Source organism: Channa argus, chromosome 24 (assembly GCF_033026475.1).
Source record: "Channa argus isolate prfri chromosome 24, Channa argus male v1.0, whole genome shotgun sequence".
NCBI lineage: Eukaryota > Metazoa > Chordata > Actinopteri > Anabantiformes > Channidae > Channa > Channa argus.
The window spans coordinates 4,813,202-4,837,661 of NC_090220.1; the positions used below are offsets into that span (position 1 = coordinate 4,813,202).

At 39.5% G+C, this 24,460-nt stretch overlaps 2 protein-coding genes across 9 annotated transcripts in view; both read right to left on the minus strand.

Moving 5' to 3' along the window:
* Positions 1 to 550: 550 nt before the first annotated feature.
* On the minus strand, positions 551 to 13,203 carry zswim7 (zinc finger, SWIM-type containing 7). 2 transcript variants are annotated; one of them, XR_010912285.1, is made up of 6 exons: positions 13,067 to 13,203; positions 11,344 to 11,365; positions 9,747 to 9,849; positions 2,887 to 2,991; positions 1,850 to 2,015; positions 551 to 1,110 (listed from the first exon to the last, which is right to left on the minus strand). XR_010912285.1 is itself a non-coding variant. In XM_067494822.1 (5 exons), exons 1-5 carry the CDS (start codon positions 13,140 to 13,142, stop codon positions 994 to 996), a joined length of 423 nt encoding a protein of 140 aa, XP_067350923.1. In that variant the 5' UTR covers positions 13,143 to 13,202; the 3' UTR covers positions 551 to 993. The 2 variants fall into 2 exon arrangements, 1 of the variants encoding a protein (XP_067350923.1); XM_067494822.1 differs by lacking the exon at positions 1,850 to 2,015 and having other exon boundaries at positions 13,067 to 13,202.
* Positions 13,204 to 15,332: 2,129 nt separating this feature from the next.
* Positions 15,333 to 24,460, minus strand: part of ncor1 (nuclear receptor corepressor 1) — a 59,731-nt gene continuing 50,603 nt past the window's right edge. For 4 of the 7 annotated variants that reach the window (XM_067494794.1, XM_067494797.1, XM_067494793.1 and 1 more), the window contains 15 exons: positions 24,195 to 24,419; positions 23,787 to 23,993; positions 23,196 to 23,345; positions 22,441 to 22,611; positions 22,220 to 22,346; positions 21,413 to 21,894; positions 21,068 to 21,184; positions 20,567 to 20,712; positions 20,258 to 20,472; positions 20,025 to 20,168; positions 18,583 to 18,728; positions 18,320 to 18,373; positions 18,036 to 18,227; positions 17,771 to 17,947; positions 15,333 to 17,668 (listed from right to left, as the gene is read on the minus strand). In XM_067494794.1, the coding sequence (XP_067350895.1) occupies positions 17,475 to 17,668; positions 17,771 to 17,947; positions 18,036 to 18,227; positions 18,320 to 18,373; positions 18,583 to 18,728; positions 20,025 to 20,168; positions 20,258 to 20,472; positions 20,567 to 20,712; positions 21,068 to 21,184; positions 21,413 to 21,894; positions 22,220 to 22,346; positions 22,441 to 22,611; positions 23,196 to 23,345; positions 23,787 to 23,993; positions 24,195 to 24,419 (2,747 nt within the window). In that variant the 3' untranslated portion in view covers positions 15,333 to 17,474. The remainder of the gene's footprint in view (positions 17,669 to 17,770; positions 17,948 to 18,035; positions 18,228 to 18,319; positions 18,374 to 18,582; positions 18,729 to 20,024; positions 20,169 to 20,257; positions 20,473 to 20,566; positions 20,713 to 21,067; positions 21,185 to 21,412; positions 21,895 to 22,219; positions 22,347 to 22,440; positions 22,612 to 23,195; positions 23,346 to 23,786; positions 23,994 to 24,194; positions 24,420 to 24,460) is intronic. The other 3 variants (XM_067494798.1, XM_067494792.1, XM_067494796.1) reach the window with 3 other exon arrangements.

The window sequence follows — 24,460 nt, forward strand, 5'->3', positions numbered from 1 at the left end:
GCATTTAACCATGTTTTCTTGAAGTTTAGCAAGTGTTCTTTAGTTGAGCACTTGTTTCTTCCGCTTCATTTTCATATTCCTCATTTGCTGTTGTATCTGGTGTACCACCTGACTAATTTTAAGGGCTAAGATACTGGAGTGTGCCAATATTTAAGTACATTCCAATGGAGACATTCACACTGTAACTGCACTGTAACATTGTATTATTGTCTTTATTGACTGATGTTTTTAAAAAAATAAGTACTGTAGGTGTCCGTCTTTCTACAAGCTATAGATTGATGTCAAACTGTTGCCTTGTTTTGCAGTTTTTAAGGTAAGATGGACAGTAACATAAGTTAATCTCTCTTAACATTCCTGCCTTTTATTCCGAAGTATCTGTCAATGTGATGAAGTATTGTTACTAATCAGGATAAACATCGTGTGCTTCAACTGATGTTCGAACTATCTAGAGGGCAGTCTTTTTTCCATTCATCAAAACTGCAACTCTGAACTGATACTGCTATTTCACATGATGCAATGCAATCTGTATGTATGGTGAATTATTTTGTTAATAAAGCCAATGTTTATATTGTTACACATCACTCTTTATTCCTAGACAGTTAATTTTAAATCATGTAAAAATCTATATTTACAAAGAATAGATGAAAAAAACAACTTCACATAATCTCACCATGCAGATAAAAACTAGTTCCCTAACTGATGTGTGAGATAAAAAAAAAACTAAAAATAAAAGGAGCACACACTCAAACAGATGCCGTTTCCCTGGAAACAGATCAAGAACTCTTCCAAAAGAAGAAGAAGAAAAACATCTGGTGTCTTTCAGAGAGACGTATGAAAGAGGAAAAACTATGTTAGAGTTCCTGTGGTCCGCTCTTCTCTGCAGTGACCCATAATGTCCATTTAAATCACAGGATCTCATACAGCAGGACCCATGCTGTTCCTCTGGGGCCAGATGCGATGGTCCACATTGGTCCTATTTGGTACTGAACGTACCTAGGTGTCATGGGTGCCTGTCCCACTGAGCAGCACGGACATCTGCTGATCAGACACACTCTCCTGCTGAATCACACCCATGGCTTGACAGAGATAGATGGCCAGGATGTGTTTACACTGGGAGGAAACATCACAGACACGACTTCATTACATGACCACAAGCATCAATATGACAAATGACAAGGATATGAAGCCCTAATGACACTCTTGTAATTTAAATTCGAAGATCCTTGGTAAACACCAGACTAGTTAGGGCTCTGACCTGCTGGAAATTTTCCACTGAGTATTCATCAGCTTAAGTGTATTGAGTCATAAAGCAGAAGAATTTCCAACAATTAAAAAAAAAATCCAAAATCTTTTTTAAATGGAAAGGACATGTGATTAAGAGGGTAACGTGTGTGTCTTATCTTCCAAATGATGTGCATATGTCATGAATAACAACACAACTCCAGGAGCTAAATGCATGTGTTGAATGACAAGTTGCTCTGCAGTTTAGTATCTGTGTGTCACTGAACACATTCAGAAGCTCCTCTCTTTATTTATTATCAATATCAACAGGTCAGGTATTGATTTCTTTTAACCCTGCTCTATGCAATCTAAATGACAGTTCTCCACACTCATGAGCATATGGATTAGTGGTTTTACATAAGCAAAAAGCCAAACTCAGAGTGTTTGCTCCCTCTATTTATGAGCTCATCACTGTCAACTGTTGGTGGGAAAGTTCCATTATCGGATGTCTGACCTACTCAAAATGGTATGGACCTGGTCTGGTCCTATCCAGCAAGCGTCTTTTGAGTGAGTCTCTTTAGCTGGCTGACAAAGTTGTTGAGAATTTGATGAAGCAATGAACAATTACATTTTTTGTCCTCAGTGTGTTTTCATGGGGGATGAAGTCAGCGGTGCCAACGTGCTCATGGGGAGTCTCCTTGGTTTATTGCAGCTCTCTGTTTCTCACACTGATGTTAGCAGCACTCTCCAGAGAAATGACTACTTACAATAGTCAGTAGTAGAGGCAAAAACAGCTGGTGAAAGTGGAGACACCCCTCAGTGCCCAGACAAAAACATGATCTGAACACACTACATCTGTTGCACAGCTTCTGCATGCTTTGTCTGACTTTTGACTGGCTGATGTTTTATTCCAGGATACACGCCTGACTGACAAGACACAATGGCTGTGAAATGGGTTTCACCTCTCGTGTATAAACATGCCATTGTATACAATGTGTCCACTATCTATTTGTCCCTGAGTTAGTGTGCATACTGAGTTCAAATCCAGCAGGGTGTTTGTCTTCCTGTCTGAATAATCAGGTATTTTTAGCTTTTCTTTAATTATCAGTGCATATGTTTCATGAGTTTTGGGACTTCAAGGGCCTTCATTCAACACCTTACTTCAGGATGTCAGAACAAAAACCAAACTAGTCTAACACACAAAATTATTTGTGTGTTAAATGACAGGTTGTTGTTGTGTTTGTGTCACTAAACACATTCAGATGCTCTTCTCTTTATTATCAATATTACCGGTCAGCTATTGATTGGTTTGAACCCTCAGCCTCTTCTATGCATTGTAAATGAGAGTTCTCCACACTAACAATCCTGTGGATTATTGTTTTAAACAATCAACAAGCCAGGACAAACATACAGATGTTTGCTTACTACTTTCTCCTGTTCAGTCTCATTAGAAGCACATGCGATGTGGGGATGGATGGATGGATGCATGGATAGATTGACAGATGGATAGATAGATACACAGACATGTGTATGTGTGTGTGTGTGTGTGTGTGTGTGTGTGTGTGTGTGTGTGTGTGTGTGTGTCAGAAACCAAACTACAGTCAAAAATCAGTCACATTAGAAACTGTCTGGTCCAAACCATGTAACAAGTTGGATGACACTCACCAGCAGGCCTTCATTTCTACGGAGCACAGTGTAAGCAAAGGCTGGGCATGGGCAGTAGTGACAGGATTCAAAGCATGTGTATAAATGCCCTGATCCTCCTATTACCTGCAAAAGAATCAAATACAGTACATTTAATATGCAACATTTCCACATCAAATTTGATGTGTGTGTATTTTAAAGATCATACAGAGTCAACAGTCACTTAATTTCTTGTTAGAAAGACATTTCTCTGATCAAATATAAAAAAAACAAGCCTGCATTGGCTGCCAGGTGTGGTTTAGTGTTGATGCAGCGGAGAAGCAGTGGAGACAGTAAGGGCATGGAAAAGCATGAAGGAATACAAGAGGCTTCCTGCATCCCAAACATCTTTCAGCAAATCAATACATGACTGGGTGAGCTCTGAGGTGCAGAGAAGTAAAGACATGGATGTGTTTCTAAGAACATCTCCATCTTTCATCACAACTCTATGAAATGTATATGCATATAATGATGGTGGTCGCATGGGTGAAGAATTTAAAAGTACTCTTCAATGATAAAGAGAAAATAATTCTCTTAAGTTATCCTTTTACATTCTTATCATTTCAATAATTGTGTATTTTGTTAATTTGAGCCAGACTTTACCCAAGGTAAACTAGAGAACACTTGATGATGAAATCCAGAGACAAGCCCTGCAGCTGCTTCTTGTGTGGTACTCTACTGGGATATAGCCATATCCTTCAAATACACTTATTTTGTGGGAATATGTCAAAGGTCGGAGTTTTTCACTGTTTCAGTATCACTGTACCAGCTAATGTCACCTGAACTTATAACGATTTCATTATTCTGTGACTGGCCAGACCAGTGTTGTGTGGGTTTCCTCTGGGTACTCTGGTTTCCTCCCACAGTCTAAAAACATGCATGTTAGTTCAATTGGTAATTCTACATCGCTTGTAGGCGTGAATGTGAGAGTTAATGGTTGTCTGTATGTGGATGTCCCTCTGAGGCCACCTCTTGAGAAATAATATCTGGGATAGGCTTCATCCCCCCGCAGTGAACAGAATACGCAGTTAGGAGAATGGATGGATGAAGGGATTCTGTGAGTTCCAGCTTGCAGTCTTTTTTTTTTTAGATGTCAACTTTAGAGATTAAATTAAAAAATATCCAAGTTTAAACTGAATGGTGGATTCTGTTTTCAAACGTTTCATATGAGTGGTTGGCTTGGAGGTGAAGTTGCCTTCGCCAACCTCATCATTTCACGTTAGTTATTTGGAGGAGACAAGATATACATCATTCAGTTTTGAACATACAGGTTGTATGTGGTGTCTAATGGCCTCTGCTGACACTCACTCTCAGGTATAGACAGTGATTTAATTGTCGTCTTCATGCACATGGCACATGAGGACATAGGTCGGTGGATTAGCTCGACACTTCACAATAACTAATGCTTCCCAAGATGTCAGAGCAGGCTCCATTATTCTCTAGGGCTTCAATAAATTACCTCTTTGTGACCTACTACAGCAAAAACATCTCATTTGTTCAATGTGGCACTTCATTATAAACAAGGAACGAGACAGACATGCACCTTTGTGAAGTTGAATAAAGCAACATGCACAGCAGGATGAGGACAGAACCAGTACAACTATGGAGACCAAGCCAAAGATTGCTACAGTTTCTAAAGAGCCACATTCATTGAAAACCAGCTCACACTTGGGCCCGTTTTATTTTTCGCTGGCATCACATGGCTGTGCTGCATTCACAGGGCAAAGCTTGCAGCTAATATCAATAACAGAGACCACAAATTGTGGACCTCCCCTGCCTGGCAGAGATCCAGGTCTCTGCAACAAAAACTGTAGATCAAGATCTGCCACCGCAGATGGAACACAGAGAGTTAAAGCCTCAGCCAGGGTCTAGCTCCATCTACGCCTCAAATTCTTGCTCTTACGGGAATACTTCTCGGGAAGCCATCAGAGGGTCAGGATGTTGGAAGGCCCTCTGTCCAATGGTTCCACACCACAAACAGGGCCTCAGGGTAATTTAAAGCTCTGGGAAGCCACTGAGACACAAAGTATTTGTGTACTCCAACATATTGCATATTTTGGATACATAAACACACTGTTGTCAGTTTAACAGGTACACACAGCTAAAGGTAATGCAGACTAATCTAACGGTCCTCACAAAATCAAGAAGGTCCATGTAGGGAGATAAAATTTGTAATGCTGTAAACAGTACTGCATTATACAGAGAAGAGCACAATGGATACAAGGGAAAAGTGCTTCAAGAACTGTCTGTCTCTGTCTCTCATGTGTGTGTATGCTAATAAACTTTCCACACAGAGTTTGTTTTACATTCCAGTTGGGAGTTAGTTTGGCAAAATAAAACTAGTGGAGAAAAGATAAAATGGTAAATGCTAAAATACATTTAAAAGCTTCTTCAGCTGACTCTCCTGAAAACCAGACACTCATGTTAGCACAGCATCCCCACACTCACCACTCACAGGAAGTCACTCTGCTGACCACAAATGACACACTGTGTCCAATCTAAGATGTTGAACGTGATCTAAAGGACAGGAAAAACAATCATACTTTCAGGTGCTATTATCTTCTTACTGTACAACTGATGAACATGAATACCCCCAAACAAGTTTTTAGCTTGCAAAATGTCAGAATTATTCAGATTGCTTGAAGATGTAGACCCAAAACCATTTTTTATATTAACTGAAGCTGTTGCCAGCAAACGTTCCACTTTTGCCTAAAACAATCAAACACTAAGATTGTTGGTTGCAAGTAAACTAATTAGTCAACTAATTTTTCCAGCACTATTTGTCCTCAACGACTGAACATTGCCATGCACAGAGTGTTCGAGTCAATGAAGTCAAATGAAGACTTTTGTTACTCTTGAGAATACTGGTCTCACTGCGGTTTCCCAACAGGCTTTGTTACACCATTCCCTATGAAAAAGGTCACTGAACATCAAGAATAAGATATGGTGAAATGCCAAGATCTCATGACTTATTCATTGCCCTTGAGAAAAATTGAGACAAAATCATGACATGAGAAACTCAATATACCATTTACATTGGACACAATCAACCGCAAATGGCAAAAATCATTCATTTATCAACTTCTATTTCAGCATCTTATGACACAGTGGTCAGTTAGCATCATTTAAATTATAAACATGGTTCTAATGATTTTCTGGAACCCATGTAAAAAAACTAATTTCCATTTTAATCCTATTTTTGATAATCTGATAAAATTAATCTGCTCTTTCATCTTATTCTTGCTTTACAGTTTAGGGAGTACTCTTGACAAGTGGATGTCTAATTGCAGAGCAAGTATATTTTTAAAATGAGCCGCTGCTCCTCAAAATGTTATCACTGCCTTTATTCTCTTCCAGAGCTATAATGATGTTCTTTTACTTTACAGTGCTGTCACATGGCACCCAAATAAGGTCTACTCTGAGTAAGAACATCTTGGGTGTCATGACTCAATCCTCTTCAGCTCATTTCCTCTAACATTTATTTCGTCATAGATGGAGATCTGTGATTATGTTTGCGGTGAACTCAAATTATATGTTAAAGCCGTGCCAGCTACGTACTGGTTTGGGGAATTTAGATACAAAGTACTTAGGTTGCTTTTAACAGCTGTGTAGGAAGGCACTCGCTGTCAAATTTAAATTTATAGTCAGACGGCTGTGAAAGCTAAATATTTGTGGCATGAGTTTGAGACACCATTTGAACAGACAAGTACAGTGTCACTTAACACAACTCTAACTACTAAAACATAAAGCATAAAAGCCATCTTTACAGTTGCTACTATGATACAAAAAACAGATTTATGACAAAAAGAAAGAAGCAAATTATGTGATTATTAATGTGCTGTTTATGTTTAAGTTGATAGAAAGCGTGAGGATTGCCATGCTTTAACTAAATTCATGTGCAATACAATCCGAAATTTACACAAAAAGATGCAGCCAAAAAAGAAAGAAAAATAAATGACAACAACAAGAACACTAATATTAATAATATTAATGGAGGCAGCATGCTCACACTCATCAGAAGTTAAGATAATTCAACAGAATATGTTGATGTGCAGGTAATGTTACTTTCTGTTGGATATCTTTGCCTTTCGAGCAAAAGAAATGATTATTCCCAAGATTAACGTCGTCAGTGAACCATCTAAATCTTCCTCTGGATGTTTGCTGAAGGAATATCATCCTGAACAGATGTGTTGAAGAGCAGGGATTAAACACTGTGGCGGTAAAGCAGAGCAAAGACGGAGAAATGAGTGACCTTCCCACAGGTTGATGCAACTGCAAACAGTCTAATGACCTTTGTGACTTTTACTGAAACCCCATGTTTACAAGATACCTTAAACATAAGAAAAATATTATTTGCACCTCTCACTGTACAATATTTATATTAATATTGGTGTAGTTAACAATGATCACTTCCTCCATATTTTTGAACCACTCATCCTGTTCAGGATCAAGAGGGGATGGAGCCCACCTCAGCTGTCTTTGGGCAAGAGGTAGGGTACACAGGTAGCCAGTCCATCTCAGCGCTAACACAGAGAGACATACACATACAGACAACCATTCACACTCACATTCACACCTGTGGGAAATTTGAGTCACCAATTAACCTAACATGCATGTCTTTGCAATGTGGAAGGAAACCAGAGTACCCGAACGAATCCAAGCAAGCATGGAGAGAACATGCAGCTCAGCACAGAAATAGCTGTAACTGGCAGTCAGACTGAAACTGTGGAGTTTCTAGCTGTTAGGTGGCAATGCTAACCGCTCCACCACCGTGCTGCCTAACAATTAAGTTCTCAACCAATCCATTATTCTATTGATGAAATGTGAAAAAAGTGAAAAACATACCCAAACTCCTAAGTGAAGTTCTTAAACTGGTTGTTTAATTCAAACAGTCCAAAACCAATACATATGTATTATCTATTGATATTGATGACAAAGGCCGGTCCAAGCCCGTTAGAAATTGGGGAGGGTTGCATCAGAAAGGGCATCCGGCGTAAAAACTGTGCCAAATCAACATGCGAACAATGATCCGCTGTGGCGACCCTGAACTCACGGGATAAGCCGAAAGGACAAAAAAAATAAAAAATTAAAAAAATTGACGACAAAGGCAAATGAGTAATCCCTATATAGTATATGAACAACTGAAGCAAATATTGCAAATGTTTGCATTAAAACTGATCTAATCAATCAATCATTGCAACATCATGGGATGACTGTGGCACAAATTATTGTTTAAAAATTAACAATAATTTTCTCTTTTTATGTACAGGATCTGTTCTAAGGAAAATTAATAGAGAAGAATAGAATATAAAAAACCTTTTCCTGAAGACAACGAGGACAACTGTTATATTAATGTTATTCTGCTGGACGTCAAATGCCCAGCGGAATAAAAAGCCTTGAGCAAAATGGAGCAAACAATTACACCAACAATTGAGTTGCAAATGTCCCCACAGAATCCATGTCTTTATTTAGCTGTGTTGTATTTTACAGTTCCTTTCATAAAACTGTGTCTGCAGGGCCCTAAAGGAGTTTCCAGGAAATTTGGATCACAATGACCACAACCTTGCTGACCGCCTTGTTTCTCCCACCACAAATCACTCTAAGTCCTGTTGAGGTTAACATTTCACTTTGAGGAAACCATAACTCAGGTCAGCTTTCACTGTATGGAAAACTATGGAGCCATTTCCTATCAATAGATAATAGTCTGTATTCAAGAAGCTCACTTCATTATTAAGTGTCTAATTAGAAACTATAAAATACCAGATGCATTAACATTGAATACTGTGTCCATATTGCTTCAAAACACATTTTAAAACATCAACTTATGTGAAAACCTTAATCTAGGATTTGTTTTAAGTCATGAGGACATACAGTTTTTGAAAGACAAGGGACTTTAAATTTGGATGGCTACTCAGAGACAAAATAGGTGAGAGAAGGTGGTGAGAACAGCGATGATGTGCGGCTTCGAAACAGTGACACTAAAGAAAAGACAGGAGGCAGAGCTGGAGGTAGCAGAGCTTAAGATGTTGAGGTTCCCTTTGGGAGTGACGAGGATGGACAGGATCAGGAATGAGTTTTGGAGATAAAGTCAGAGAGGCCAGATTGAGGTGGTTCGGACATGTTCAGAGGAGAAACTCTGAATAAATCGGTGGAAGGACGCTGAGATTGGAGCTGCCAGGCAGGAGGTCTAGAGGAAGACCAAAGAGGAGATTTATGGATGTAGTGAGAGAGAACATGAAGTTATTTGGTGTGAGTGAAGCGGAGGCAGAGCATAGGGTTAGATGGAGGCACATGATTCACTGTGGAGACCCCTGAAAGGGAACAGCCAAAAGGAAAAGAAAAAGAAGACTGAGAGACAAAATAGGAAAATTAAGCATTTGAATTGTAGAATTTTTACAGACACTAAAGGCAATGTTCTTAGACCCTCACACATTCTCTACAGTACAATAAAACAAGGTGCAAAGGAGATATCTACAGAACACACCACTATTTTTCCTGTCTTCTTGTTTATACAGTGCTACAAACAGTGCTGAACAAAATTTGGATCCAAATATAGATCAACTTTTATAGAATAGATTATGTGATCTTTCATAAAAGCAATACAGCTGAACTTGCAATATTTCGGTCTCACTTGTTAAAAATATGGCATGAATAAAACTACTGGGTTTTATGGTGGCCATAAGCAATGTTAACATGCAATCACCTCGTTACAGAAGCAGTTTAGATCATAGAAATGGAAACAATCCTGCACACAAAAGATTGATATTTCGCGTACAAAACTTGTTAAACTTCAGTAATACATATAGTCAAGGACTACTAATTGTAACGGCATCATGACAGACCTGGAAGGCCTTTCGTCCACTAGGAGATGACAGACAGGTGACTGAACGCTGGTCAACCAGGTCCAATGCTTGCAAGACACACGATCCAAAGATGAAGTTCAGACTGAAAGACATAAGCAAGAAAATGTAAGAGAAAGGCAAAAACTCGAGTGGGTTTCTATCAGGTAGTCCCGATCCTCCAACAGTTCAAAACACATGCAAGTTAGGTTAACTGGTGACTCTAAATTGCCTGTAGGTGTGCATATGGGTGTGTTTTTTGTCTGTTTGTCGCTTTGTGTTGGCCCTGACATAGACTGTCCAGGGTGTACTTTGCCAGTCACCCAATGGCAGCTGGAAAAGCCTCCAGCCGCCCATGACCCTCAACAGGATGTGTGGATAATACATGGATTGATGAAGGGATGGATGCCACTGGAGCTCTAACTTAAGTGGAAGTAAGATTTTAAAGCAAAGCCTTCTACCATCAGTCGAAAAGCTAAAAGTTAAGAAGCAATAGATGTTTAAAAAGACTATGATCCAAACCACAAAGCAAAATCAATACAGGAATGCTGTACATGGCAGACAACCAAGCAACCTGCTAGTCCTGAATAGGCTGAAATTACATCTGAAAAGATGTAAACACTGCTCAGAGGATACTCAAAGTGGAGGTTAGTAAGGAAAAACAATTATTTTACTATAACTGTCTTTTTATTTATTCCTTGACCATTTTTGTTACATTTGTACTGAATGTGCATTAAATGTTGATTATACACATTCTTTGACTTTTTTTGGCATTTCAAAGTAAAAGGAAGCAAAGTTTTGCACTCAACTAAACGTTAAAGCACGGAAACTACTTGATAAAAGTTTAAAGGGTGGACACAAATAAGAAGGAAAGATCACATTAGAACTATCTCTTTATGACCATTTCAGTGTGTGTGTGAGAGAGAGAGAGAGATTTTGATGAACTTTCTTTTTGAAAAACAAAACAAAAAACAAACGAAAATGTCCATATTAGCAGATATCATGACATATCAACTCTATGCAAATGTCCGTAAGAGAATGTGTAAAACTAAGAGCTCAATCAGTTTGCCTGCAGTAATTATTGCGGATAATAGTTCTAGCTAGTTAATTGTTCTAATGTGATAGAGATGAAAAACATGGAGATAAATTTAAAAAAATTGAATGATGTCTGCTGTGAATTACCAAAAAGAGCCTCCAAACCAGAGGTTTCCTGAATAATAAGCAGGATGTGGCCATGTTGACCCAGACAGGGAGCACCCCTACACACTCAGTATTTCAGACCAACATGCCGGGAAATGTCTCAGTAGAGGCAGAAAGCAGCATCATGTCATATGTCTCAGTTCTACATCACTTTCGTGAAAAGCAGACTGGAGGAGCACCTCCCTTGTCCTTCTCAGTGAGGTTTCTGCTCTCCACGCTCAGATCCAACTATGAGGAGTTTTTTCTTTCTCTTTTTTTATTTGGATCATACCTCATGAAAACTAGATTGGTGTATAGATATATAGATTTAGTATGTCAAATACTATTATGAGTGATAGCAAAATAATCTACAATCTGGGATGAAAATGAACTGGTAACGTGAATAACTATGGACACTTACGCAATAAGCAGGTCATCAGCAACTGTGAAAAAAAAAAAAGAAAGAAAACAATATGTTAAAATATGTACTCATGTATTGTTAATTAATAACTGTATTAGAAGTTTACAAAGTCACAGGGGATTTACTCAACAGTAGCTGTAACTCATAATGGAAAAAATATGCTCTCATTCATGGGTGGGGTTTGGCATAAAAGAAAAATCCAAGTCTAGCCACTCAAGCGGATGGTTAAAAATAAATAGTCCTTTTAGAGGTACACACTAACACGTTTTAAAATAAATCACAATTACGAGCACACTTTCTGCGTCAGACAATCTAACGAAAATTCAAATACAAGATGTTATGTTGACATCTTAAATAAAGGCCACTGGAGAACTCTGACCAGACCTCATTTTGGAACACATTACTAAATAAGCAAGTAAGTAAAGTTTACTTATACCACCTTTCTAGATTAGATGTTTCAAAGATAAGTAAAACAGTTAAAAACATAAAAATTAGAAACATAACATTACACTGCTGTTATACTTCATTTAAACAGAAAGCACTAAATTTGGTATCTTCTTTAAAAAAAAAGAATAAATCCAGATGAAATCGAATACTTCAGGGGTTGTTTAAATCGATTGTTGAACAAAGGCTTTCTTGAAATTTTTTATTTTTTATTTTTTTTGTCCTTTTGGCTTATCCCCTGAGTTCAGGGTCGCCACAGCGGATCATTGTCTGCATGTTAATTTGCCACAGTTTTTATGCCGGATGCCCTTCCTGATGCAACCCTCCCCAATTTCTACCGGGCTTGGACTGGCTCTGCACAACTGGAGATGAGAATGGGCTGTTAGGGGTTCAGTGTCTTGCCCAGATATACTTCGGCATATAGCCGGGACCGGGAATCGAACCACTGAGCCTGTGGTCTGACGACTGCCTTACTCACTGAGTTACCGCCGCCCCTGCATTCTTGAAATAGTAAGTTATAGGAATTTGCTGTATGTCCTTTCCTTTTCTTTTAGTAAACTGGATAATAAAAGGATTTTTAAAAAGCTCCCCCAGAAGCCAAATCTGAAAACAGTAATGAGTTTTTCAGTTTAGGCATTTGAAAAATGAACACGTACATATAAATCACAATTACAGACTAATGAAAAAAGCCCACTGGAACATATCGAGCAGTACTGAGTTTCAGGGCATGGCAAAAGCCACAAGGGATCCCTTTATTATTAATTCTCAAAATGTTGTTGTAGCTTTTTAGTCACCATTGCCACATTTTGCCCAGGACAATAAAAGTAGACAGCTAAATGGATAAGTTATAATGACAGCTGTACTTTTTCTGCAAAATGACTGCTCTGAAAAATCATCTCTAATAACGCTGGTCCAGAGACACATGTGCACTGTCTGGACAAAATACTGTTGTCTAGTGCAACTGCGCCCCCTACAGCCCAAATACTAAACTACCCCACACAAAACCTTGGAACAACATCAAATCCACCAAAATATGGCGAGTACTGCACTGACGCTATTTGTGAGGATATTAGTGTCAGCTGTGTTTAATCAATGGAAGAGTGAAGTTAACCGAAGTTAGTCATTCAGTCTGTCAGTGGATAATTTCACACCGAGTTTGCTCAGACAGACTAGCAAGTTTGTCACAAACAACACACTACGAGCTAAGAAAATACAAGCTGTTACGACATTTAGACTGTCTAGATCAAACTTTGGTCTGTTTTGACCACTGTCGTCTTACTTTGAGACGTTTCCTGATATGCTTTCTGGATATCTCGGAAAAGTTGTTCAGCCACTGCTGGTAAAAATGAACGCATTTTCAGCGTATTCGTACAGGAAGTCACTGAATACTCCAGACAATAGGCTTCAACCAAAATTACAACTTCCGCCTTGTTTTTAATACAAAATAAGAGCCGTAATATAAATCAAATCTCGTTTGCTGGATTGGCACACGTCGATGCATTGGAAGACCTGACAACGTATTTTCTTTTTGTAGCTCCTTCAAATGTATATTCTATAATAAGCCGACGGATCACGTTTATGTTACTAAGAATGTACTTAGTCTATTGATCAGAGTCCCAGGGTTAATAAGCTGACGCTAAACAAAAAACATGCAATCCTCCCCATCCGTGTCAAATAAATTCTGTATAAAATTACATCATTTTAATACGTGTTGTCTTAATTAGAGTGTAATGTTGTGTCAATGTTGTACTACAGCCATATTTGCACCGTAGGGTATTTTAAGAAAATATATCTTCAACCGCTTAAAAAGATTCAACATTATTTGGGCCTGAAGTAAAGGTGAAACTCTTGAAAATAATTTCAAAAAGGGGTGCATTATTTGAAAAACCTTATTTCAGGGCTACTGAGAATTGCATGCTCTATTATTTTAGCCACTGACATTCAAAAAAGTATAACGGCATTCAGCATGTCCCTTCAGAGGTCACCACACATTTTGTAAAGAACTTTGTGAGTTTATTGTTTTATCTGTCAACTTGGGATTTTTACACTTGGGAGCCGTAGTTACCTATAGGTTTGTATCTTCTGTTATCTTATCGGTGTATGTATAAATTACACTAAAAGATTTCATTTCGATGCTGAGATTGGAGCTGCCAGGCATGAGGTCTAGAGGAAGACCAAAGAGACTTATGGACATCAAGTTAGTTGGTGTGAGAGAAGAGGAGGTAGAGCATAGGGTTAGATGGAGGCACATGATTCACTGTGGAGACCCCTGAAAGGGAACAGCCAAAAGGAAAAGAAGAAGACAGAGACAAAATAAAACAATTATAGAATTTTTACAGACACTAAAGGCAAGGTTCTTAGACCCTCACACATTCTCTACAGTACACTAAAACAAGGTGCAAAGGAGATATCTACAGAACACACCACTATTTTTCCTGTCTTCTTGTTTATACAGCGCTACAAACAGTGCTGAACAAAATTTGGATCCAAATATAGATCAACTTTTATAGAATAGATTATGTGATCTTTTCACAAAAGTTCACGTTTTTTCACTTAATACTTCCTTGCAAAAATATTTTTTTACATTGTGCATTTGACATGCTATTCTCAAAGTCATTATTTTGTTGATATTCAAACTAACTGGAATATATACACTTCTCTTTCATTCAGTTAGCACTTTATTATTATCAGCTGGTTATGTAAACAGGACCATTCATCACCATGTCAGAAGGTACGAACCAAGTTTAGTCTCCATACGGTTTATCCACGTTGCCTGCAATATTTTTTTGTAATCCAGCAGATGTCACCAAACGACACACTAACAGTGTCAACACTGTGTCAGCACAGTTAGAGAGCTGTGCCATACACTCCATGACGTGTCATCTACCAATCTCCATCTAACCCTATATACATTTCATTGATCAACCTGCCTGTCAAACTACTTATATACAATTAAGACAGTCAGAATACACAGGAGGAAAAATAAACAAGATCGCATTATCAATATGTTCGATATTTACACTTCAGGCATTTACATCTGTATAGATGTTTAAGAATCTTTAAACATACCTGTTGCTCATTTCATGAGCCACCGGAACAATTTCTAAACAAATATTTTGACAAAGATGCCAAAACACAGATTGCTCTATTCCACAGTTCTGGTGCTGAGCATTATGGCTTACTAACAGTGATTACAGCAGTAATTAAATGAACAGAGCCATAAATAAGGGTATAATTAACATATGTGCCTTTTCAGTCATAAAGAGTTGACATATCTGTGGTGTAAAAGACATACAACAGAGTCCTGGGACTGACACACCTTAGTAAGAAGCAGCCACTCTTAGTTATTTCTACACCTGTCTGGCCAGCCATACAAGCATCCATAGAATATAAAGTGGCAGGCCAGCTGTAAACTAAGGTGTGTATAAACACACAAGTCGCAATTTCCAATTTCAATTTCTAATACTTTAATTTTACATTGCATGAATTCACAAATTGTTGTCGTTTTAGTAGTAGACAAAGGAGACATCTATTAAGAATATACGCATTTTTCAGTGGCGGAGAACTGATCCACTTTATTTGATTGGTCTGAACTCTTGTTATAGCGTACTAATAGACATTGTGCGATACAAACATTGCATTTCAACATGATAGGATGCACGGGTTTTCAAGTCTCAATTTCAAAAAGACAACAAAGTCACTACTGTGTGTTTGATAGAAAGCTGAAAAGATGCTCCAATTCTTTTTCGGCTTCATGTCAGATTTCTTTAAGATTCAAGTTTGTAAACTTTTTTTGTCATTGTTTTTGTAAACACATAACATCCCATGTTCATAGGATGAATAACAAAGATGTTGAAAATTATGGAAAAAAAAAATCTGAACATTTGCTATAACAAATAATTCAAAACGAAAGGAAAAGGAAATACTGTTTAGAGCGAAATGTATTAGCTGTCTAAGCAAAGTGAAAGCTGAAAAAACAAAATGTGGTATAGTTCACATACAGTATCTAAAAACAGTTTTGCAAGGGAGCGTTATTTTCATTTATGGTTTGACCTAGTATAGTTCATATTCAAAGCGTTATGACGGACACAATGAAAGCAGAGATTAAGTGGTCATGAATTTGAATCTCCATGACAGCAAACTCCTTAATATTTTACTGTACCATATATTTAAACTGTAACCGTGATGCGAGTGTCACACTACAAACTCATGTACCAGGTACAAGAAAAGACAGGAAGTCAAAACATCCAAATTTCTCAGAGTGGTGGGAAAACATTAAAGCACATCTTAGAATCCTCCTGTGCTGGAGGCTGAATAAGTTACACAGCAGGTAGTATGCTTTTTGTTGTCAAAAGCTACAAAGCAAAAAAAAGTGCAACAATGGTGCAGACCATTCCTTAGGTTTGGTTATTTTTGCCTTTTTATGTGATGGAAAAACAATTTACAGAGTTCAGATTTTTGTCAGGGTAGTATTAAAAAAATAAAAGGGACAGAAACAAATACATCAAACACCAACGTATATCTCTGAGAAAATTAGTTAAAGCTGCCTTCTTTATCAAGTCACAAGGCATGGTAAAACTTAAAAAAAAATGTTCCTGACATACATTTTTTAAACCATGACCTCTGTGCAGACCAGATCCTTCTGGACAGGTTAAAAACTGCAGAGAGACAGCTACATGTGACACACCATGGTCAGCAGTATTGGGGTAGGAGAAAAAAAAACCCTCATTGGCTCATTTTTGTTATTCAGATGGAGTCCAGGAGTAGTCATAAGGATATTCATTCTGGCAACATTAAGCTTATATCAGACTCTTCACCTTTCTAATGACACCAGTGTTCTCAACTTGTTTTGAAGACATTTTTACGTCTTAAACATGGCGAGAATGTACTTCTACCACCTGACAATTTAAATCCATACATCATTGCCACTGGGAAGTGAAGACAGCCATCAGAAAACAAACTTCTTTGAAATATTCTTGTCTGTGTTTTGTTTTATCCTTGAATGTCCACAATGGTCTTGTTCTAGTGGTACTTGATGGATGGCGTGCATAGTAGCACAGTGTCTGTGCTCCAACTCATGGTCAAGTACTACCACAGGTCTGGTCTCTCCTAGCATATTTATGGTAAAAATATTTAAATGGGATCAGGAGATGTGGGGTGGAGGTGGCCTGGGCAAGACCAACAGGGAAATTACAGATTATACCCCTACTTTTCCCATTCAAAGTGGATCAATTTAAAAGCAACATTAAAATAAGAAATAATCAAGTTAAGAAAACACTGCAAAAGGTTACTCTATTTACATACAACAATTTTCTTAAAGACAAAGTATATCTTTACAGAAATCAAACAAAATCCAGAAATAGTCTCTTATGTTTCTTTTTACATAATAAGTTCTTCATCTGTACTACAGCTCATCTCATCCCCTCAGTTGAGTTTATTTTCTCCCAACAGGCTGAGTGAGTGCTTCTGGACCAAAGCAAGTCTTATACTGGAGAGCCCCTCCATTCCACAGGCTGCTGCTTGTACTTCTCACAATCAGCCAGGGGGCGCCATAGCACCAAAATGAAAAATTACACCACCTCATTCAACTTGTCAAACTTGCCAGTAAAGTTATGTGAGAGGGAGGTGAATAGACAAGCTTCAGTGCAGGTGTCTCTTGTGGTTATTGGAGCTGTGGCAAGCAGGGCTCAGTCATCGCTATCAGACAAGGTCTCATATTGCTCTGACAGCAGAGCCTGCCACACACGCTGCTGGGCCCCTGGGGCTCCAGCTGCAGGTAGCTGCTGCTGCTGGTTTTGTATAGAGGGGGAAGCTATGGAAGTCGGTGGTGTGTTGCTTAATATTCGCATAGTCAGCGGGTTGTAAGGGAACTGCATGGATCCTGGAGAAAGAAGAAAGGGAAACAGATTTTTTTCTTTTTCTATCTGGCCTGATACATCAGACAGTTTTTACAGACAGTGACAGCAGAGGCTGTTTAGCTCACCTGTGGATGAGGGTCTGTCTTCCCAGTTCCACTGGGGTTGGGCTTGAGCTTGTCTGTGATAATCTCCCTCAGAGTGGACGGAGGACACCGACGAGGGACGTTCCCCACCAGTGTAGGCCTGACCGAGGTTAGGTGACTTGGATTTCCGGCTGCTAGCTTTGCTTTGCTTCTGCTTACCTGTTGGTTCAAGTAGGGAAAATGTGTAAATGCCCAAGATGATAAACACAGGAGCATGTGCGTGTGGACTGTTTGAAATCTTAACTACCAATACTTGGTGATGGGTTGGCCTCCTGTCGGGTGTCATTGCCGACACCAGGTGTGTTGATGGACCCTATTCCACTCTGGTGTTCCTCTTGTCTCTCCTCCAAATTGCCCATTAGGGCCTTGCGGATGATGTCCTCCAGGCCCAGGTTACTGGCTGGATCACTAAAAGAGTGATTCCTGGGGTTGATGCAGCCTACAAAACAAAATACAACAAAATATACAGTGAGATATGAGATATCCATGAGTTAAGCATTAAGTGTCTGAGCAAGGTTCACTGCTTCTTACTGGAGGTGGTAACAGCAGGCAAGTTGAAAATCTCTGTGCCTGGTTGTGCAGTTCCTGCAACACAATTGTTAGCTGTTAAAAACATTGAATGTCTGATACAATACAATGATAAAAGTCTATTTGTTTCAATGTTGTTGCATAGTTATTTAGCTTATAAATGAGAAAGAATGCATTTATTTAAAATAACGTCTTGTAAAGTTATTTTTGTAATGGGATGAATGCATGATATTTTAAAGAAAGAGCATAGGAGAAGACCCACTTACCAACGTCAGAATCACCGACACCAGAGTTGGAGTTCAACTTACGAAAGATTTCCTGCTTCTTGGATTTCACCATTGGTGATGTGTTCTCCAGCTTAGTGAAGAAGGAAGGTAGATAGCTCACACTCCCTGGCGACCTTGAATCACTCCTTGAGGATAAAGAGTCAAACAGAAGAAGGGTAATTGGGTCAACCAGTACTTTGGTAGGTCAAACAAATGCTTAGAATGCAAATATACTTTCTTTTAACTACATGTATTTCTATGCGAAACCGTGCTCTCACGTAGCCTGCACTGATTCAGGGCATTGGTTGTGCACAGTCAGGTAAGTCAAGTAAGACTTCAGCAGAGTAGAGCTTGCAGTTGGTTATACTTTTGTCATTTTGACTTATCCTAAACAATTCAAAACTACAGACCTGCTCAACCAAGGTGAGGTTAGATTGTTTGATACTGCCCATCTGGCAATACACGGTAGGGATGTCCCAATACAAGCACTGTGTCTGATACTTTTCATGTGTACTTGTACCGGACTTGGAAAATTCAGATTCACACACAGCAGGTGGATCAATGTCTGGTTTGGAGCTGTTTTATAATAAGTGATGACAATTAAAGTAAAGCCAACTGCAACCTCTTTTCCGCTAAAGTCTTAAGAACCAGTAGCCAACAGTCACTCTCATTTTCCGAGATTATTTTAAACATGTTTAATATTTATGAGTCACATAAGAAAGAAAAGAGATCTACAGTAACCAGAACTTTGCCTGAAATTTGCTTTGGTTTTTAGTTATTTTACCTCCATATTTCGCTGTAGATTCTACAGTCCATGTTATCCACACGTCCACATCCCGTATCTCACCCCAAATCTGTGATTTTCTTATGTTTCTTTAGCTTTTGTTCCTTTTAGCAAAAGTAGTTTGGTTTGTAAAAAAAAAAAATAAAAAAAAAAAAAAATAATAATAATATAATAATATAATATATATATATATATATATATATATATATATATATATATATATATATATATATATATATATATATATATATATATATATATATATATATATATATATATATATATATATATATATATATATAAATAAAAATTTGTTTTGGCAGACAAACAAGAATTCATGTAGGATTTTCTGGGTTGTCCACCTCTGAACTTCCTCAGATGTATCAGGTGTGTGCTCGTTACAGACTTTTGGGAAATAATGATACCAGGACATCCCGATAAATACTGATAATTTGGTATTCGCAATAGTTCTTGTGTCTGACAAGACTAAAAGCTGCACAAGAAAAATCTTCCCTCTTCCTTGTCTTTGTCTTGTTGTAATCTAGACTATTACTGTACAAATATTATAAGCAATTCTGAATTAATTTTAAGATGTATTAAGGCTTTCTGGGCCAGCAGCTTCATACTACCATTAATACAAACTCTGCAGAACGTATACCTGATCTCAGAATTGTCACCCTCTCGCCTTTGGGGTGGAAGCCCACCAGTCTCCTGTTTGTCCATGCCTTGGTAGCTCTGTGGTGGAGAAATTGGTTCATAGTTTTCCATCGGCCTGCCTCCTTGCTCTGGAGACTTACCAGGTCTGATCACGAAGAATAGAAACTATTAGTTAATGGGTCATAAATTGAACTCACTCAGATTATATCTGAGTAAATTGTTTGGTCCACGTACCGGCCTCTGGGCTTGTCAGGGGCATTCTCTGGTGAAACTCTACTGGAGGGTCTCTGGTGGTGTGTGGCCTGGACCTGGTTCTCAGGGCTGTAGCGGCTGGGTACCTTGGCTCGACCAGAAGAGGACACGGGTGGCATCACACTCTGGAATGTGGAAGAAGCTGAGGAGGAAACTGGAGGGTCCTGATTCCGGGCAAAGTCCTGGGTTATGATATGCTGCATGAAAGGAACCACAAAACCAGGTTAGGTAGGTATGGTGGATTGATGTATATGGTATATCTTGTACTTTTTTGGATTCCCCATTTCTTACCGAAATGTGGTCGGCCAAGGTCATGACCCGGTGAGTCTTGGGGACCTGCGAGTAATCTGCTTGAGAGGAGGGGGGCAATTGGGAACTAGGCTGTGGTGGCTCTCCTGATGTCCGGTAACGACTCATTTCATAGGCCCGCATGCCAGCTAGTGAAGTTCGACCAGGAACAGTTGTTTTGGAAAGAGAGTCAGGTTAAGCAGATGACAAAGTACGTATGATATAGACCATCATTAACTGATCTACAACTGGATGCAGGCAGCAAAAATTACTCCAAGGGTAGTCTGATGAGGTCGGGTGTCTAGTGTCTGACAACTCTCAAAGAAAAAGGTCAGTTGGGGTTAAGTCCTTAACATAATGCTACGTTGACTCCTTCACAGCCAGTCGTTAAACCTCTCAGTTATACCTCTTTGACATGAAGCACAAAATATTTGTAATAATTGAATAAACAAAAACATTCAGAGTTTGTGTTGCAATGAATTTAGATGCTATTATTTAGCATACCTGCTGCCTGTTGTTGTCCATCTTCTGGTTTCTCCTGTTGGGGTTGGCCAGGGGAATCGGCAGGACTGATCACCTCAATAGCTGTTCCACCAGTATTGTCATATCGAGTAGATGACACTGCAGCACAAAGAGTTAGAGTCACTTATGTTAAGTAAAGAACACAGCAGTTAGATTTGGCCACATTTTAAAATATTGTATTCTACAAAAACACTTTTTTTTTTTGGTTATAATAATTTTTGCACTAGTCCACAGAGCTATGTAATGATGTCACTGTCAAAGTCCACCTATGTGCAATTTTAATACGGTTCAGCTAACTCCTAAGCCATGTGTATCCAACACACTTACAGCTGCTAGAGGAGTCAGAGCTCTGAGAGCCTCGCTCTCGTGAGTCTTTGTCAGAAGCTATCTGCCGTGTGATGATGACATCAATGAAGTTAGCGGCTGTGATAGTCGTCTTTCCACGAGTCCGAAGCTCCTCTTCAATACGGGACTTTGATGTTTGAGGGCCCTTATCCTTAACCCCGATGCCAGGGCCCTCAGAGTAAGCTTGATGAGGCTTACCTCCTGGCAGAGACATAGCACCATATGGTGACTGCATGGATCGTCTTTCTGCCTCCTGTTGCTGCTGTTCGGAGAGGCCTGCTGCTCGCCGAGATGCAGCCGCCGAAGATATTTCATCATCCCGTTCATTTTTGCTCTCCTTCACCCTGGCCACATCCATCTGTGGAGCAGAGGCTGCTGCGTCCACCAGCGCGGCAAGAGCATCAGCTGCAGTGCTGTAGCGTGAGCTACTTTGTACCGCTGCTGTTGCTGCTGCTGAATGGGGCCTGAAAAGATATATAGAGAGTCCCAATTGCTGGTTTCACTTAATTTTGTGTGGAAATTTATTGGTAACCTCTAACCATAACATATACCAGAACATCTACAGATTTATCAAACCCTTACCCTGAACCTAAATATAAGCTATATAACCCTAAGGTTATATATTAACCTTCATGCTCAAGTGTGAGAAAGTTAAGCCCAACTCAAGCGTCCTTACTCCTAATGCCAAAAATTCAAAACGGTCCTTACACTGAAAGACATTAAGAATGCACACAAACACAGTGTATAGAAACTGATTTAAACACAGACTTACAGTAGATTTAGACTTACATTAGCGCCGTGATGACACTCTTGCCCTGGAAAATGCTCGGCCGCTGCTGAACCACTACATCCTGTGTCCTGAGTGAGGGTGAAGGGGAGTGCAGATAACCTCGACTCCCTGGTCGGCCTGGCTGCTCTGGTAGACATATATGAAAATTTTCAAAATCATGTCCCCAGAGTATGACTTCTTATATTTAAGGGACATAAACATAATAATCAAACCAACTCACCACGAATATATTCATTGGTTCTCTCCCTTTCCCTCATTTCACGCTCCCTATCCCTTTCCCTTTGCTCCCTTTCCCTCTCTTTGTCTTGCTGCTCCCGGTCACGCTCCCTCTCCCGTTCTCTCTCTGCACTGGCAGCAGCAGCAGCAGCAGCATTAAGGTGGGCTTGGTGGCCTGTGGGGAGGAAAGACCAGAGAATTGAAATGTATACACATACTAGTCATGTGTTCTCAGCAAAATAGAGCAGAGCTTTGCTGACAAGATCTAAATTACCACAAAAAAAAAATAATGGTAATACTTTATCTCAAGAGTATTACAATATTTTTTACAGTACTGCTCATTTAGATGGATAAATAGTTAAAATGTTAAGCTAAACCAACCACATTACCTTATACTTTTTATTTTGTCTCATCACCATTTTTATTGCCTTTACAAAAGAGTTATCACTAACAATTGCCAGCAATTACCATTACAGAAATCTACCTGCAAAAAAGAAAATTTTAATTTGACACATATTAAGTCTACGTTTTTGTGATCTGTTACGCAGGACCAAACTTTTACACACTATTGACACATATTATCATGTTTGTGAGAAATACTTCCCTGTGCAACTGCAGTAAGACTGGACAGGCAGATCTGTCCTTTGACACCTCAAGCCAGTGCAGGGTTGCACTCTTACAGAGGTGTGAGGGAACATGGAGTCTTGGCAAGGGAGATAAGGGAGTGTAAGGATGGGGAAGGAAGGGAGGGGTCCTCACCTGGCGATATGGAGGTTGGGTTGAAAGCCCTAGGAGGGAAAGGGGGCTGAGCTCCAGGGAAGTAGGCGATGCGTTCCAAAGTAGGAGCACCTGTTCCCCCAGCGTGAGGCAACAGGATAGTTGGAGGCATCTGGGCTAGATCAATAATCCCTTTTACAGACAGAAGCAAAGGGCCAACGGTGAACAACAAGAACCAATCCATCAATTTCTGAATGTATGAACACCGTATACACTTATCTGTAACCCATCACCTTTATCTATCAGTGTTCCCAAATACAGATTGATCATTAAGCAACAGGGCTGCAAAAAGAGAGTGGAATAGTGGTCAACTTGTAAGAGGCAACCACTCAGCAAATGGAGCTTTGGATAACTAAACCCAATAATAAATTTAGTAGTAGCCGAATCAGTTGCAGCCCCAAAAATAAAGAGCAAATCAGCAAAATTTGTTTAGGTCATTTGCTTCTGGGCGTCTGGAAAAGGTAGCCACTACTTCACAAACACACAGTCTGCATACTATACCCCCTCCAATCTAAGCCCTCTCCCCTGCTTATTGTGGCAGGTAAGAGAGGGTCAGCTGGTGAAGGGCCGTACCTCGAGCTCCGGCTGCATAAGGGATAGCAACAGGCTGTTCCCGTGGTGACAGCCCTCGGGCCATTTCAGGCCGCGGGATGACTTGCATTTGCTGGGAAGTGATATAATCGTTGAGGATTGTCTGCCGTGTGTTCTCCATGGTGTACAGCTGGTAGGTGTTGTGGTAGCTTGTCGGGGATGCCTGCCGGGGGAACATAAATGCTGCAGCTTTGGACAGAAGAAAACAAATAAAAGTGAAGTGAAAAAAGGGAAGGTTTACAGATAACGATCACAACTACTGACATCAATAACTGAAAGAGATCTGGGCCTGAGTGGCTGTCGTCCATTTATAGTTACATAGAATAATACAGTTATCATTATTCTATTTGTAGTTTTGGTAGAGGAGCAGAAAGGGTTAAAACACTGTACCAGGTTCAAACACTCTGTGGATGGCCAGAGTGTGGTCAAGATGTGCCATATGGGGTCTGTACACTTCCCCAGGAACAACGGGCCGGTGGTGGGTGTCAAAGGAGCTATGAGAGGCTACAGGGTCACCACCAGACACTGGGGACTTGGCAGTCACACTGTCTCTCTGTGTTGGTGTCATGGTACCCTTTCTTTCATGTGCAGAAGATTTTGCAGAGCCAATGCCACCTTCAGAGCAGAAAGAAACACAGGTAACCCAACTTATTGGT